Below are 17,851 nucleotides of genomic sequence, written 5' to 3' on the forward strand. Positions count from 1 at the left end.
TTTAGCGGTCGGTAAGCCACACCGGTCACCCGGTGCTGGTCCCCTTAGGGTGCCGGAATAGATACGTATTCTATATATATATTTCTGTTCGGTCGGGCTGTATACCCTTTCCCATATACCCTCAGTGATCACTCTCCTAGGAGACAACAGCATGTCGTCCACAAGGAGCAAGGGTGCTAAGGCACAGGGCTTTTTTGCGACCTGTACCTCTTGTGCGGCTATGTTACCTGCGGGTTCCACCTACCCTCACTGTGAGCAATGCTCGACCCCTGTTTTGCTTGCTCAGCCGGAGCCTCGGTCACTAGTGGGCCCCTCGGCTCAGGTAGAACCACCTGCTCCCCCTGTCCAGGCGGCAGGGACAGAGTTTGCCGTTTTTGCTGAGAAACTGAGTCTCTTTCACAATCCATGGCTCAGTCTATGGACAAATGGTCTGCCAAGCTGCTAGAAGCTTTGCAGTCCAGACCGGTCCTTACACAGGCCCCGGGCCCTGTTGGATCGTCGCCTCCAGGCCCCTCTCGGTCCGCGCCGCAGCGCGCTCCCAGGGGGGGCCCTAGGTCTCACGTGGAGGACTCCTGCCCGGACCACAGTCCCAGACCGGCTAAGCGGGCTCGCTGGGAATCTTCCCCGACTTCTTCACGCTGCTCGGGTTCCCAGCTTGAGGACTCTCTGGAGGACGAGGCGGACGTCGCAGCTCAGGGCTCTGACCCTGACGTTGCTCTCAATCTTGATACACCTGAAGGGGACGCCTTAGTAAATGATCTTATCTCGTCCATCAACAAGGTGTTAGATCTATCTCCCCCGCCTCCACCTGTAGAGGAGTCGACTTCTCAGCAGAAGAAACACCAGTTTCGGTTCCCTAAACGTACACGGAGTGCGTTTTTCGATCACTCCAACTTCAGAGACGCTGTCCAGAAGCCCAGAGCGGTTCCGGACAAGCGCTTTACTAAGCGCCTTACTGACACACGTTACCCCTTCCCCTCTGACGTAGTTAAGGGTTGGGCTCAATGCCCCAAGGTGGATCCTCCAGTCTCTAGATTGGCGGCTAGATCTGTGGTATCGGTTGCAGATGGCTCATCGCTAAAAGATGCCACTGACAGGCAGATAGAGCTCCTGGTGAAATCCATATATGAAGCCACGGGCGCGTCTTTTGCCCCGGCTTTTGCAGCCGTGTGGGCACTCCAAGCTATCTCAGCTTGTCTGGCCGAGATTAATGCGGTCACACTTAATTCTGCTCCGCAGGTTGCGTCTTTGACTTCTCAGGCGTCAGCTTTTTCTTCCTACGCCATGAACGCAGTCCTAGACTCTGCTAGCCGTACAGCGGTGGCATCCGCTAATTCTGTGGCAGTCCGCAGGGCCATGTGGCTGCGCAAATGGAAGGCAGACTCTGCTTCCAAGAGGTTCTTAACCGGTTTGCCGTTTTCTGGAGACCGATTGTTTGGCGAACGATTGGATGAGATTATTAAGGAATCCAAGGGAAAGGACTCCTCCTTACCCCAGTCCAAACCGAAGAGACCTCAGCAACGGAAAATACAATCGAGGTTTCGGTCCTTTCGTCCCTCCGCCAAGTCCCAATCCTCTTCGTCCAGCAGGCCGGAGAAAGGCCAGAGGAAATTCCTATGCGTGGCGGTCTAAGTCACGCCCCCAAAATGCCGCCGGAGGCAATGCCTCCAAGGCGGCCTCTTCATGACTCTCTGCATCCCCGAACCGCATCCTCGGTCGGTGGCAGGCTCTCCCGCTTTTGCGACGCCTGGTGGCCACATGTTCAAGACCGATGGGTGAGAGACATTCTGTCTCACGGTTACAGGATAGAGTTCAGCTCTCGTCCCCCGACTCGTTTCTTCAGAACCTCTCCGCCCCCCGCTCGGGCCGACGCACTTTTTCAGGCAGTGGACGCTCTGAAGACAGAAGGAGTTGTGATCCCCGTTCTCCCTCATGAACATGGTCGCGGCTTTTACTCCAACTTGTTCGTGGTGCCAAAGAAGGACGGATCATTCCGTCCCGTTCTGGACCTCAAACTACTCAACAGACATGTGAGCACCAGACGGTTTCGGATGGAATCTCTCCGCTCGGTCATCGCATCGATGTCACAAGGAGACTTCCTAGCATCGATCGGCATCAAGGATCCTTATCTCCATGTGCCGATCGCACCTGAACATCAACGCTTCTTGCGTTTCCCCATCGGGGACGAACACCTTCAGTTCGTGGCATTGCCTTTCGGCCTGGCGACAGCCCCACGGGTGTTCACCAAGGTCATGGCATCCGTTGTGGCGGTCCTACACTCTCAGGGCCACTCGGTGATTCCCTACTTAGACGATCTCCTAGTTAGGGCACCTTCTCAGGTGGCGTGTCAACACAGCCTTACCGTCGCTCTGGCGACTCTCCAGCAGTTCGGGTGGATCATAAACTTCCCAAAATCCAAGTTGACACCGACCCAATCACTGACTTACCTCGGGATGGAGTTTCATACACAGTCAGCGGTAGTCAAGCTACCGCTGGACAAACAACTTTCTCTGCAGGCAGGGGTGCAATCTCTTCTTCGGGGTCAGTCACACCCCTTGAGGCGCCTCATGCACTTCCTAGGGAAGATGGTGGCAGCGATGGAGGCAGTGCCCTTCGCGCAATTCCATCTGCGGCCACTCCAATGGGACATTCTCCGCAAATGGGACAGGAGGTCGACTTCCCTCGACAGGAACGTCTCTTTCCCTTGCAACCAAGACGTCTCTTCAGTGGTGGCTCCTACCCACATCTCTGTCGCGGGGAAAATCCTTCCTACCCCCAACCTGGGCTGTGGTCACCACGGACGCGAGCCTGTCAGGGTGGGGAGCGGTTTTCCTCCACCACAGGGCTCAGGGAACCTGGACTCCGGTAGAGTCTTCCCTTCAGATCAATGTTCTGGAGATAAGGGCAGTGTATCTAGCCCTATTGGCTTTCCATCGGTGGCTGGAGTGCAGACAGATCCGCATACAGTCGGACAACGCCACTGCCTTCCCATACATCCACCACCAGGGCGACACGCGCAGTCGTCATGCCTTCCAGGAAGTCAGGCGGATTCTGCAGTGGGTGGAAGCCACAGCCTCCACGATCTCTGCAGTTCACATCCCGGGCGTAGAAAACTGGGAAGCAGATTTTCTCAGTCGTCAGGGCATGGACGCGGGGGAATGGTCCCTTCACCCAGACGTGTTTCGAGAGATCTGTCGACGCTGGGGAACGCCGGACGTCGATCTCATGGCGTCACGGCACAACAACAAAGTCCCGGCATTCATGGCACGGTCTCAAGATCACAGAGCTCTGGCGGCGGACGCATTAGTTCAGGATTGGTCGCAGTTTCGACTGCCTTATGTATTTCCTCCTCTGGCGATGCTGCCTAGAGTGTTGCGCAAGATCAGATCCGACTGTCGTCGCGCCATTCTCGTCGCTCCAGATTGGCCGAGGCGGTCGTGGTACCCGGATCTGTGGCATCTCACGGTGGGTCAACCGTGGGCGCTTCCAGAGCGCCCAGACTTGCTGTCACAAGGGCCGTTTTTCCATCTGAATTCTGCGGCCCTCAACCTGACTGTGTGGCCATTGAGTCCTGGCTCCTAGCGTCTTCAGGGTTATCTCAGGATGTCATTGCCACCATGAGACAGGCCAGGAAACCAACGTCCGCCAAGATCTATTACAGGTCTTGGCAAATCTTCTTATCCTGGTGCTCTGATAATGGTTTTACTCCCTGGCCTTTTGCCTTACCCACTTTTCTTTCATTCCTTCAATCCGGAATGGACAAGGGTTTGTCACTCGGCTCTCTCAAGGGACAAGTATCGGCGCTCTCCGTATTTTTTCAAAAGCGTCTGGCCAGGCTTCCGCAGGTCGCACGTTCCTGCAGGGAGTTTACCACATAGTCCCACCTTACAAGCGTCCGCTGGAACCCTGGGACCTTAACAGGGTGCTAACGGCTCTTCAGAAACCACCTTTCGAGCCGCTGCGGGATGTCTCTTTATCACGTCTTTCGCAGAAGGTGGCATTTCTAGTGGCAGTTACATCACTCCGAAGAGTGTCGGAGCTTGCAGCGCTGTCATGCAAAGCCCCCTTCCTGGTTTTTCACCAGGATAAGGTGGTTCTGCGCCCCGTTCCGGAATTTCTCCCTAAGGTGGTATCTCCTTTTCATCTCAATCAGGATATCTCCTTACCTTCATTTTGCCCTAATCCAATTCACCAATGTGAAAAGGATTTGCACTCATTAGATCTAGTGAAAGCACTCCGGTTCTACGTGTCTCGCACGGCGCCCCTGCGCCGTTCAGATGCGCTCTTTGTCCTTGTCGCTGGCCAGCTTAAGGGTTCGCAGGCTTCCAAGTCAACCTTGGCTCGGTGGATCAAGGAACAGATTCTTGAAGCCTACCGTTCTTCTGGGCTTCCGATTCCTTCAGGGCTGAAAGCCCATTCTACCAGAGCCGTGGGTGCGTCCTGGGCATTGCGGCACCGGGCTACGGCTCAGCAGGTGTGTCAGGCAGCTACCTGGTCTAGTCTGCATACTTTCACGAAACACTATCAGGTGCATACCTATGCTTCGGCAGACGCCAGTCTAGGTAGGCGAGTCCTTCAGGCGGCGGTTGCCCACCTGTAAGAGGGGGTCGTTTCGGCTCTTTTTATCGAGGTATTCTTTTACCCACCCAGGGACTGCTTTTGGACGTCCCAATTGTCTGGGTCTCCCAATGGAGCGACAAAGAAGAAGGGAATTTTGTTTACTTACCGTAAATTCCTTTTCTTCTAGCTCCTATTGGGAGACCCAGCACCCGCCCCTGTTCCCTTCGGGCTGTTTGTTCTTTTGTGTACACATGTTGTTCATGTTGAATTGTTCTTTTGGTTCATGGTTTTCAGTTCTCCGAACATCCTTCGGATTGAATTTACCTTAGACCAATTTATAAGTTTCCTCCTTCCTGCTTTTGCACCAAAACTGAGGAGCCCGTGATGCACGGGAGGGTGTATAGGCAGAGGGGAGGGGTTACACTTTTTAAAGTGTAATACTTTGTGTGGCCTCCGGAGGCAGAAGCTATACACCCAATTGTCTGGGTCTCCCAATAGGAGCTAGAAGAAAAGGAATTTACGGTAAGTAAACAAAATTCCCTTCTTTCTTCAGCGCTCTATTGGGAGACCCAGACGATTGGGGTATAGCTACTGCCCTCCGGAGGCCACACAAAGCACTACACCAAAAGTGCAAGGCCCCTCCCCTTCTGGCTATACCCCCCCGTGGTATCACGGGTACTCCAGTTTTAGCTTTGTGTGCGAAGGAGGTCAGACATTCCATGCATAGCTCCACAGATTTTAGTCAGCAGTAGCTGCTGACTATTTCGGATGGAAGAAAAGAGGGCCCATATAGGGCCCCCAGCATGCTCCCTTCTCACCCCTGGATGGTGTTGTAAGGTTGAGGTACCTATTGCTGGTACAGGGCTGGAGCCTCACATGCTGTTTTCCTTCCACATCCCCTTGGGGGCTCTGTGGAAGTGGGATCCTGCCGGCCTCAAAGCTCTGACGCCGGGCTCCATCCACAGACCCATAGCACCTGGTGGATGACGAGCAGGAGTACCATCAGGGACCGGGCCCTGCATCATACAGGTACTCTGTGTCCCCGGCAGGCACAGACACACTCCGGGCTGGCTGGGTGTTGTAGTGCGCCGGGGACCGTACACTGAGCTGGTGTTCCTACAGTTATCTGGGGGACTTTGTGTTCTGGGAACGCAGCGCCGACCCTCACTGGGCCGGGCGGCGCTGCTGTGACTTGTGGTGCGCCGGGGATACGCCGACCGCGCTTTTACGGCGGCGGCGTTTATAACTCTAGTCCCCGGCTTTTGGGCCTAGGACGCCGGCAGCTCCGATCGTTCCCGCCCCCACCCTGTCAATCAGGGTAGGGGAGAGACGCTGTTTCACGGCAGCGACGAGGGCTGGAGCCTGATTTACATGCTCCAGCCCTCTCACTAGGCACAGAGGGAAGCAGGCTTCCCGCTCTTGGTCAGGAACGCCCAGGGCCCGCCCCCCTTCCTCTCTCAGGACGCCGGCAGCCATTACATGCATGTCTGGCTGGAGGAAGGACGCAAGGCTCTGGGAGACCTAGACTGAGGGGCTTTGGAAGACCACACACCCGCTCTTAAGCGGGCGGTAAGCGGCTTTTCAGCTGGCCCCTCTAGTGCCTTACTGTGTATTAGTGTACTGTGTCACTGGACATAGATATTTATTGATTTCTTGCACTGTGAGGTCGCTTCCTGGCTGAATACCCCAGATCGCTCTGAGGAGGCAGCAACATGTCATCCACAAGACGCAAAGCTGCCAAGGCTAGGGCTGTGTGCACTGCGTGTGCTGCATGTGGGGCTGCTCTACCAGCAGGCTCCAATGACCCCCATTGTGTGCAATGCTCAGATCCGGTGCTGCTTCGCCAGCCGGAGTCCGGAGAGGTAGTGACCCAGGCTGAGACGCTTGTAAGTCCTGCCCCGGTGTCAGGGACAGACTTTGCAGTTTTTGCGGTTAATATGTCTGTGACTATGGCAAAAATCCTGGAAACTTTGCAATCCATGCCTGGGGCTCAGTCTATGGACACGGCGAGGTCTATGTCCTCTAATCCTCCGCAGTTGGATTTAATCCAGACTGCAAGGGGGTCCCCGGCTTCTCAGGAGGAGTATAATGACTCAGATGATTGCCCCAGCCACCCCAAGCGGGCTCGCTGGGAAAGACCCTCAACGTCATCACACTGCTCAGGGTCTCAGCGCAATCAGTCTCCCTGTGATGTGTCTGAAGAGAGTGATCAGGAGTCTAATCCTGGAACCCCTCTCAATCTGGATACCCCGGATGGGGACGCCATGGTAAACGATCTTATCTCAGCCATCAATAGGCTGTTAGATATTTCTCCCCCAGCCCCTTCAGCAGAAGAGGCAGCGGCAGAGCAGGAGAAGTTTCGTTTCCTCTATCCCAAGCGTAAATTAAGTGCTCTGTTGGATCACTCTGACTTCAGAGAATCAATCCAGAAACACGACGCTCATCCAGAAAAGCGTTTCTCTAAACGTTCTAAGGATACACGTTATCCTTTCCCCCCTGATGTGGTCAAGCGCTGGACCCAGTGTCCAAAGGTGGACCCCCCGATTTCCAAGCTTGCAGCTAGATCCATAGTTGCAGTGGAGGATGGCGCTTCACTTAAGGATGCCAATGACAGACAGATGGACCTTTGGTTAAAATCTGTCTATGAAGCTATCGGCGCGTCGTTTGCTCCAGCATTCGCAGCCGTATGGGCACTCCAAGCTATTTCAGCTGGTTTAGCAAAAGTGGATGCTATCATACATCCAGCGGTGCCGCAAGTGGCGTCCCTTACCTCGCAGATGTCTGCGTTTGCCTCTTACGCTATCAATGCGGTCCTAGAATCTACCAGCCGCACCTCAATGGCGTCTGCCAATTCGGTAGTTTTGCGCAGGGCATTGTGGTTAAAGGACTGGAAAGCAGATGCTGGTTCCAAAAAATGTTTAACCAGCTTGCCTTTATCTAGAGATAGACTGTTTGGCGAGCCATTGGCTGACATCATTAAACAGTCCAAGGGTAAAGACTCCTCTTTACCCCAGCCCAGATCAAGCAAACCTCAGCAGAGAAAGTGGCAGCAGAAGTTTCAGTCCTTTCGAGGTTCGGGCAAAACACAATTCTCCTCGTCCAAAGGGACTCAGAGGACGCAAAGAAACTCAGATTCCTGGCGGGCTCACTCACGCCCCAAGAAAGCAAATGGAGGAACCGCTTCCAAAGCGGCTACCTCATGACTTCCAGTCCCCTCCCTCCGCATCTCCGGTCGGGGGCAGGCTCTCCCGCTTTTACGACACTTGGATGTCACAGGTCAAAGACCGGTGGGTGACAGACATTTTGTCTCGCGGGTACAGAATCGAGTTCAGTTCTCGTCCTCCAGCTCGGTTCTTCAGAACCTCCCCACATGCAGACCGTGTAGATGTCCTGCGGCAGGCGGTGGACTCCCTAAGAGCGGAAGGAGTAGTGGTTCCTGTACCATCTCAGGAACAAGGGAGAGGGTTTTACTCCAATCTCTTTGTGGTGCCAAAAAAGGACGGCTCGTTCCGTCCTGTTCTGGACCTAAAACTGCTCAACAAACATGTGCACGCCAGACGGTTCCGGATGGAAACCCTCCGTTCTGTCATTGCCTCAATGTCTCAAGGAGACTTCCTTGCCTCAATAGACATCAAAGATGCTTATCTCCACGTGCCAATTGCTACAGAACATCAACGTTTTCTACGTTTTGTGATAGGAGACGACCATCTTCAGTTCGTAGCTCTGCCATTCGGTCTGGCGACAGCCCCCCGGGTCTTCACCAAGGTCATGGCGGCGGTGGTAGCAGTCTTGCACTCTCAGGGACACTCGGTGATCCCTTACCTAGACGATCTACTTGTCAAGGCACCCTCTCAAGAGGCATGCCAACTCAGTCTACAGGCTACGCTGGAGACTCTCCAGACTTTTGGATGGATCATCAACTTTCCAAAGTCAAATCTGTCACCGACACAGTCACTAACGTATCTTGGCATGGAGTTCCATACTCGAGCAGCGAGAGTGAAGCTTCCGCTAAACAAGCAGCGGTCCCTACAGACAGGGGTGCAATCTCTCCTTCAGGGCCAGTCGCACCCCTTACGGCGCCTCATGCACTTCCTAGGGAAGATGGTGGCAGCCATGGAAGCAGTTCCCTTTGCGCAGTTTCATCTGCGTCCACTTCAATGGGACATTCTCCGCCAATGGGACGGGAAGACGACTTCCCTAGACAGGAAAGTCTCTCTTTCCCAGACGGCCAAGGACTCTCTACAATGGTGGCTCCTTCCCACCTCATTGTCTCAGGGAAGATCCTTCCTGCCCCCATCCTGGGCAGTGGTCACGACAGATGCGAGTCTGTCGGGGTGGGGAGCAGTGTTTCTACACCACAGGGCTCAGGGGACGTGGACTCCGCAAGAGTCCACCCTTCAGATCAATGTTCTGGAAATCAGGGCAGTGTATCTGGCCCTACTAGCCTTTCAACAGTGGCTGGAAGGAAAGCAGATCCGAATCCAGTCGGACAACTCCACAGCGGTGGCATACATCAACCACCAAGGAGGGACGCGCAGCCGGCAAGCCTTTCAGGAAGTCCGGCGCATTCTGAATTGGGTGGAGGACACAGCATCCACCATCTCCGCGGTTCACATCCCAGGCGTAGAAAACTGGGAAGCAGACTTCCTCAGTCGCCAGGGTATGGACGCAGGGGAATGGTCCCTTCACCCGGACGTGTTTCAAGAAATCTGTCGCCGCTGGGGGGTGCCGGACGTCGACCTAATGGCGTCTCGGCACAACAACAAGGTCCCGGCATTCATGGCGCGGTCGCGCGATCAAAGAGCTCTGGCGGCAGACGCCTTGGTGCAAGATTGGTCGCAGTTCCGCCTCCCATATGTATTCCCGCCTCTGGCACTCTTGCCCAGAGTATTACGCAAGATCAGATCCGATTGCAGCCGCATCATACTCGTCGCCCCAGACTGGCCGAGGAGATCGTGGTATCCGGATCTGTGGCATCTCACGGTCGGCCGACCGTGGTCACTTCCAGACCGTCCAGACCTGCTGTCTCAAGGGCCGTTTTTCCATCAGAATTCTGCGGCCCTGAACCTGACTGTGTGGCCATTGAGTCCTGGATCCTATCGTCAACAGGCTTATCCCAGGGAGTGGTAGCCACAATGAGACAAGCTAGGAAGTCAACTTCTGCTAAGATCTACCACAGAACGTGGAAGATTTTCTTAACCTGGTGCTCTGCTCAGGGAGTGTCTCCCTGGCCATTTGCATTGCCCACTTTTCTGTCTTTCCTGCAATCAGGGTTGGAAAAGGGCTTGTCGCTCAGCTCCCTTAAAGGGCAAGTCTCGGCACTATCCGTCTAGCACGTCTTCCTAAGGTGCGCACGTTCCTGCAGGGGGTCTGTCATATTGTGCCCCCGTACAAGCGGCCGTTGGATCCATGGGATCTGAACAGAGTACTAGTTGCTCTCCAGAAGCCGCCTTTCGAGCCTCTCAAAGAAGTTTCTTTTTCTCGCCTGTCACAGAAAGTGGCGTTTCTTGTTGCGATCACATCGCTTCGGCGAGTGTCTGAGCTGGCAGCTCTGTCATCCAAGGCTCCCTTCTTGGTGTTCCACCAGGACAAGGTAGTGCTGCGCCCCATTCCGGAGTTTCTCCCTAAGGTCGTATCCTCGTTTCATCTTAATCAGGATATATCCTTGCCTTCCTTTTATCCTCATCCGGTTCACCGGTATGAAAAGGACTTGCGTTTGCTAGATCTGGTGAGAGCACTCAGGATCTACATTTCCCGCACGGCGCCCATGCGCCGTTCCGATGCACTTTTTGTCCTTGTCGCCGGTCCGCGCAAGGGGTTGCAGGCTTCTAAAGCCACCTTGGCTCGATGGATCAAAGAACCAATTATAGAGGCCTACCGTTCTGCTGGGCTTCCGGTTCCTTCAGGGCTAAAAGCCCACTCAACCAGAGCCGTGGGTGCGTCCTGGGCATTACGGCACCAGGCTTCGGCTCAACAGGTGTGTCAGGCAGCTACCTGGTCGAGTCTGCACACTTTCACCAAGCATTATCAGGTGCATACCTATGCTTCGGCGGATGCCAGCTTAGGTAGAAGAGTCCTGCAGGCGGCAGTGACATCCCCGTAGGGGGGGGCTGTTTTGCAGCTCTAACATGAGGTATTTCTTTACCCACCCAGGGACAGCTTTTGGACGTCCCAATCGTCTGGGTCTCCCAATAGAGCGCTGAAGAAGAAGGGAATTTTGTTACTTACCGTAAATTCCTTTTCTTCTAGCTCTTATTGGGAGACCCAGCACCCGCCCTGTTGTCCTTCGGGATTGTTTTTGCTGTTTGCGGGTACACATGTTGTTCATGTTGAACGGTTTTTCAGTTCTCCGATGTTACTCGGAGTTAATTTGTTTAAACCAGTTGTTGGCTTCCTCCTTCTTGCTTTGGCACTAAAACTGGAGTACCCGTGATACCACGGGGGGGTATAGCCAGAAGGGGAGGGGCCTTGCACTTTTGGTGTAGTGCTTTGTGTGGCCTCCGGAGGGCAGTAGCTATACCCCAATCGTCTGGGTCTCCCAATAAGAGCTAGAAGAAAAGGAATTTACGGTAAGTAACAAAATTCCCTTCTTTTCATTCCTGTCATGCCATTTTGCATTAATTCCTTAAATGCACTGTAAGGGTTAATAATTGACCCAACAGCAGTGTTGAATATGCTGAGGTGCTGCTTTTAAAGTGGTATCAGTTTTTTTTTTTTTTTTTCCTCAGCTATAGGTCCCTTCAAGTCACTTCAAAACCAAATAGATCCCTAGAAAAATAAGTTTAGTAAATTTCCTTGAAAATATAAAAAAAAATGTTGCTACATTTATAAAACTAACAGAAAATTAAAGGATCTTTAACAAATGGTGTTTATGTCAGGGAGACATAAGGGAAATGTAGTTTATTAACTTTTTTTAGGTGGTGTGACTATCCGCAAGAAAGTGATAATCTTTCAAAGATTGAAAAATTGCAAATTTTTAGAAATATTTTTCTAATTTCTGATATGTTTTGCATTTAATTATAAAAATATCTACTTACATTTTCCATTAACATAAAGTCCAAAGTATCACGAAGAAAACAGACTCAATCACTGAGATGGGATGAAGCTTTCCAAAGTTATTACGACATAGTGACATATGTCTGACTTTAAAAATTTGGCCTCGTCACTAAGGGGTTAAACATAAGATCAGGTGTAATCCACAGAAGATACTTGTCTGGAGCTCTTGCTTCTATTCACTTGATTTGTTTTCTGTCATTCCTTTCAGAGCCCTCCAGTTCCAGATAACAGGAGACAGGCGGAAAGCTTATCACTCACAAGAGCAATTTCCCAAAGTTTAAACTCGTCCATTTCAGAACCGGCTTCTGAAGAAAGGGGGCCGTTTGTCAGTAAAGTGGGAGTGTTGTTGGAAAAGAAACAGAAAATGGACTCTATACTGGGAGAACTTCACACACTACAGGATCAACATCTGAATAACACTACATGTAAGTTGTCAGAAGCACTTATCGTAGCGGCCCTGTGTTCTCCAAGCACAATTTATTTTTTCTCTAACGCCTCATTGGGGGACACAGGACCATGGGTGTTATGCTGCCTATCCATAGAAGGACACTAAGTAGATGCAAAAGCATAGCTCCTCCTCTGCAGTATAAACCCCCTGGCCGGGCCAGGCAGCCTCAGTTTTAGCTTAGTGTCTGTAGGAGGCACTTCCTTTCAATGTTTATTTTTTGAGGGCGACGGTTTCCTTTTGGGACCGATCTCCCACTACTATCAACGGGCGGGAAAGTGAAGTGTTGCCTTACACGTACCCCCTCCCGCAATGCTGGATCCTGGGCTGAACGACGGGTTCCATAGACACCGATTTTCCAAAGCCCAGGGCAGAGGCACAATTCCTCAGCCCCTCTTTGCAGGCTCTGAGTTGAATATGGCACCGTTGTGACCGGATACAGCAAGCTGACTCTGCTATTGTCACTGCCTGGATTGAAGCAGTGTTTAAGGTGAGATACCCCCCCTGACTGGTTTCCCAGACAAAGGGAGAAAAGGCTGTGCAGGAAAGGCTCCCAGGGCTGTGAATATACAGTATTTATTATGAGAAAGGCCCTGGCTAATGCATGGAAGAGAGCCCCAGGAATCCTGAACACAGTGTTAACTTTCTTTGTCGCTCCATTGGGAGACCCAGACAATTGGGTGTATAGCTACTGCCTCCGGAGGCCACACAAAGTATTACACTTTAAAAAGTGTAACCCCTCCCCTCTGCCTATACACCCCCCCGTGCATCACGGGCTCCTCAGTTTTTATGCTTTGTGTTGAAGGAGGCACACATTCACTCATGCTCCCATTTTAGTCAGCAGCAGCTGCTGATTGTATCGGATGGAAGAAAAGAGGGCCCCTAACAGGGCCCCCGGCATGCTCCCTTCTCACCCCACTAAGTCGGCGGTGTTAAGGTTGAGGTACCCATTGCGGGTACACAGGCTGGAGCCACATGCCGTTTTCCTTCCCCATCCCTTAGGGGCTCTGGGAGAAGTGGGATCCTATCCGGTCATCCAGGCACTGGGACCGGGCTCCCTCCGCAGCCCCTTTGGGATTCTGACGGACAGGAGACGGAGTATCATCAGGGACAGGGCCCTGCATCTACAGGTACTCTGTGTCCCCTTGGGGACGGTGCATGGAGCACTTTGGCCTCAGACGCTGCAGCGACTGCGGTGTTGGTATGAGACCGGGACTACCGCGCCGACCGCACCTGCTTGCCGGCCGCGGTTTTAACTTTAGTTCCCGGCTTTTGCGGCCTAGTGCCTTAAACTCCCGCCCCCGGGCCTGCCAGTCAGGGGAAAGGGCGGGACGGTTGGTCTGACGCCGACAGTGAGGGCTGGAGCACACTTAGCTGTCCTCCTCCCCCCTCACTAATCACTCTGGGGCACCAGATTCCCGCACTTTTGTAGTTACGCCCACGGCTCCCTCCTCCCCTGTGAACGCCGACAGCTATGTTTTAAGCACATTCTGCCGGTGGAGGACTTCTGGCTGCAGCTCTGGGAGACCCGAGGCAGGGAATCTGGTGGCCACACACCGCTTGAGCGGTCGATAAGCCACACCGGTCACCCGGTGCTGGTCCCCCTAGAGCGCCGAACTGTATATATATATATATATATATATATTATATTTGTATACATTTTTCTCGGTTCGGCTGTACTGTTAGCTTGTGGCGATATATCCCTCTGTGATCATTCTCCTGGGAGACAACAGCATGTCGTTCACAAGGAGCAAGGGTGCCAAGACACAGGGTTATTTTGCAACCTGTACCTCTTGTGCGGCTATGCTACCTGCAGGTTCCACCTACCCTCACTGTGAGCAATGCTCGGGCCCTGTGGCACTCGCTCAGCCGGAGCCTGGGGCACTGGTGGGACCCTCGGCCCAGGTAGAACCGCCGGCTACCCCTGTACAGGTGGCAGGGACAGAGTTTGCAGTTTTAGCTGAGAAACTCTCTGAGTCACTTTCACAATCCATGGCTCAGTCTATGGACAAATGGTCTGCTAAGATACTAGAAGTCTTGCAGTCCAGACCGGCCCTTACACAGGCCCCGGGCACTGCGGGATCGCCCCCAGGCCCCTCTCGGTTTGCGACGAAGCGTGCTCCTGGGGTGGCCTCTAGTTATTACGTGCAGGACTCCGGCACGGACCGCAGTCCCAGACCAGCTAAGCGGGCTCGCTTAGAATCTTTCCCGACTTCATCACGCTGTTCGGGGTCTCAGCTTGAGGACTCTCTAGAGGATGAGGCGGAGGTCGCAGCCCAGGACTCTGACCCTGACGTTGCTCTCAATCTTGATACCCCTGAAGGGGACGCCATAGTAAATGACCTTATAGCGTCCATCAACCAGGTGCTAGATCTTTCTCCCCCAACTCCACCTATAGAGGAGTCGGCCTCACAGCAGGAGAAGCACCAGTTTAGGTTTCCCAAACGTACTCGGAGTGCTTTCTTCGATCACTCTAACTTCAGAGATGCTATCCAGAAGCACAGGGCTTTCCCGGACAAGCGCTTTACTAAACGCCTTAATGACACACGTTACCCCTTCCCCCCTGACGTAGTTAAGGGTTGGGCTCAATATCCCAAGGTGGATCCTCCAGTCTCTAGACTGGCGGCTAGATCCGTAGTAGCAGTGGCTGACGGTTCATCGCTCAAGGATGCCACGGACAGGCAGATAGAGCTCCTAATGAAATCCATCTATGAAGCCATAGGCGCGTCCTTTGCCCCAGCCTTTGCAGCAGTGTGGGCACTCCAGGCTATCTCAACTTGTCTGTCTGAGATTAATGCGGTCACCCGTACCTCTGCTCCTCAAGTAGCGTCTTTGACTTCTCAGGCGTCGGTATTTTCACCTACGCCATGAATGCTGTCCTGGACTCGGCTAGCCGTACAGCGGTAGCATCCGCCAATTCGGTGGCAGTCCGCAGGGCCATGTGGATACGCGAATGGAAGGCAGACTCTGCTTCCAAGAAGTTCTTGACCGGTTTGCCTTTTTCTGGCGACCGATTGTTTGGCGAGCAATTGGATGTAATTATTAAGCAATCCAAGGGAAAGGACTCGTCCTTACCCCAGCCCAAACCAAAGAGACCTCAGCAACGAAAAATTCAAGCAAGGTTTCGGTCCTTTCGGCCCTCAGCCAGATCCCAATCCTCCTCATCCAACAGGCCACAGAAGAGCCAGAGAAACTCTTCTGCATGGCGGTCTAAGTCACGTCCTCCAAAGACCGCCGGAGGCACCGTCTCCAAGGCGGCCTCCTCATGACTTTCGGCCTCCCCAAACCGCATCCTCGGTCGGTGGCAGGCTCTCCCGCTTTTGCGACGCCTGGTGGCCACATGTCCAAGACCGATGGGTGAGGGACATTCTGTCTCACGGTTACAGGATAGAGTTCAGCTCTCGTCCTCCGTCTCGTTTTTTCAGAACATCTCCGCCCCCCGAGCGAACCGTTGCACTTTTTCAGGCGGTGGACACTCTGAAGACAGAAGGAGTTGTGATCCCCGTTCCCCTTCAGGAACGTGGTCGCGGTTTTTACGCCAACCTGTTCGTGGTGCCAAAAAAGGACGGTTCATTCCGTCCCGTTTTGGACCTCAAATTGCTCAACAGACATGTGAGAACCAGGCGGTTTCGCATGGGATCCCTCCGCTCTGTCATCGCTTCGATGTCCCAAGGAGACTTCCTAGCATCAATCGACATCAGGGATGCCTATCTCCATGTGCCGATCGCTCCAGAGCATCAACGCTTCCTGCGTTTCGCCATTGGGGACGAACACCTTCAGTTTGTGGCACTGCCTTTCGGCCTGGCGACAGCCCCACGGGTCTTCACCAAGGTCATGGCATCCGTTGTGGCAGTCCTACACTCTCAGGGCCACTCGGTGATCCCGTACTTAGACGATCTTCTAGTCAAGGCACCCTCCCGGGTGGCATGTCAACACAGTCTGACCGTTGCTCTGGAGACTCTCCAGAGGTTCGGGTGGATCATCAATTTCCCAAAGTCAAAATTGACTCCGACCCAATCACTGACTTACCTCGGGATGGAGTTTCATACTCTCAGCGATAGTCAAGCTTCCGCTGGACAAACAGCGTTCGCTACAAACAGGGGTGCAATCTCTCCTTCGGGCCCAGTCACACCCCTTGAGGCGCCTCATGCACTTCCTGGGGAAGATGGTGGCAGCAATGGAGGCAGTTCCCTTTTGCGCAGTTTCATCTGCGTCCACTCCAATGGGACATTCTCCGCAAATGGGACAAGAGGTCGACATCCTTAGACAGGAACGTCTCTCTTTCTCTGGCAGCCAAGACCTCTCTTCAGTGGTGGCTTCTTCCCACTTCTCTGTCGAAGGGAAAATCCTTCCTGCCCCCATCCTGGGCTGTGGTCACGACGGACGCGAGTCTGTCAGGGTGTGGAGCGGTTTTTCTCCACCACAAGGCTCAGGGAACCTGGACTCCGACAGAGTCCTCCCTTCAGATCAATGTTCTGGAGATAAGGGCAGTGTATCTAGCCCTAAAGGCGTTCCATCGGTGGCTGGAGGGCAGGCAGATCCGCATACAGTCGGACAACGCCACGGCGGTCGCGTACATCAACCACGAGGGCGGCACTCGCAGTCGTCAAGCCTTCCAAGACGTTCGGCGGATTCTGCTGTGGGCGGAGGCCACAGCCTCCACCATCTCCGCGGTTCACATCCCGGGCGTAGAAAACTGGGAAGCCGACTTTCTCAGTCGCCAGGGCATGGACGCAGGGGAATGGTCTCTTCACCCGGACATGTTTCAAGAGATCTGTTGCCGCTGGGGAACGCCGGACGTCGATCTCATGGCGTCTCGGCACAACAACAAAGACCCGGCATTCATGGCACGGTCTCAGGATCACAGAGCTCTGGCGGCGGACGCCTTAGTTCAGGATTGGTCGCAGTTTCGACTGCCTTATGTATTCCCTCCTCTGGCAATGCTGCCCAGAGTGTTGCGCAGATCAGGTCCGACTGCCGCCGCGCCATCCTCGTCGCTCCAGACTGGCCGAGGAGGTCGTGGTACCCGGACCTGTGGCACGTCACGGTGGGTCAACCGTGGGCGCTCCCAGACCGACCAGACTTGCTGTCTCAAGGGCCATTTTTCCATCTGAATTCTGCGGCCCTCAACCTTACTGTGTGGCCATTGAGTCCTGGCTCCTAGCGTCCTCAGGGTTATCTCAAGAGGTCATTGCCACTATGAGACAGGCCAGGAAACCAACGTCAGCCAAGATCTAGCACAGGGCTTGGAGGATCTTCTTAGCCTGGTACTCTGAGAAGGGGTTTACCCCCTGGCCGTTTGCCTTACCCACGTTTCTTTCCTTCCTTCAATCAGGAATGGACAAGGGTTTGTCTCTCGGCTCTCTCAAGGGACAAGTATCGGCGCTGTCCGTGTTTTTTCAAAAGCGTCTAGCCAGGCTTCCGCAGGTCCGCACGTTCCTGCAGGGAGTTTGCCACATAGTCCCACCTTACAAGCCTCCGCTGGAACCCTGGGATCTCAACAGGGTTCTACGGGCTCTTCAGAAACCACCTTTTGAGCCACTGCGGGATGTCTCTCTATCACGTCTTTCGCAGAAGGTGGCATTTCTAGTGGCAGTTACATCACTCCGAAGAGTGTCAGAGCTTGCAGCGCTGTCATGCAAAGCCCCCTTCCTGGTATTTCACCAGGATAAAGTGGTTCTGCGTCCGGTCCCGGACTTTCTCCCTAAGGTGGTGTCCCCTTTTCTTCTCAATCAGGATATCTCCTTACCTTCATTTTGCCCTCATCCAATTCACCAATGTGAAAAGGAT

General features: G+C 53.6%; 1 protein-coding gene across 7 annotated transcripts in view; it reads left to right on the forward strand.

Annotated features, from left to right (window-relative positions):
* The window catches only part of PCM1 (pericentriolar material 1), a 382,937-nt gene that overhangs the window by 96,648 nt on the left and 268,438 nt on the right, over window positions 1–17,851 (forward strand). For all 7 annotated transcript variants that reach the window (XM_075347110.1, XM_075347104.1, XM_075347105.1 and 4 more), the window contains one exon: window positions 11,825–12,041. In XM_075347110.1, coding sequence (XP_075203225.1) covers window positions 11,825–12,041 — 217 coding nt within the window. The remainder of the gene's footprint in view (window positions 1–11,824; window positions 12,042–17,851) is intronic.

The sequence above is a fragment of the Anomaloglossus baeobatrachus genome, chromosome 1 (assembly GCF_048569485.1).
Source record: "Anomaloglossus baeobatrachus isolate aAnoBae1 chromosome 1, aAnoBae1.hap1, whole genome shotgun sequence".
NCBI lineage: Eukaryota > Metazoa > Chordata > Amphibia > Anura > Aromobatidae > Anomaloglossus > Anomaloglossus baeobatrachus.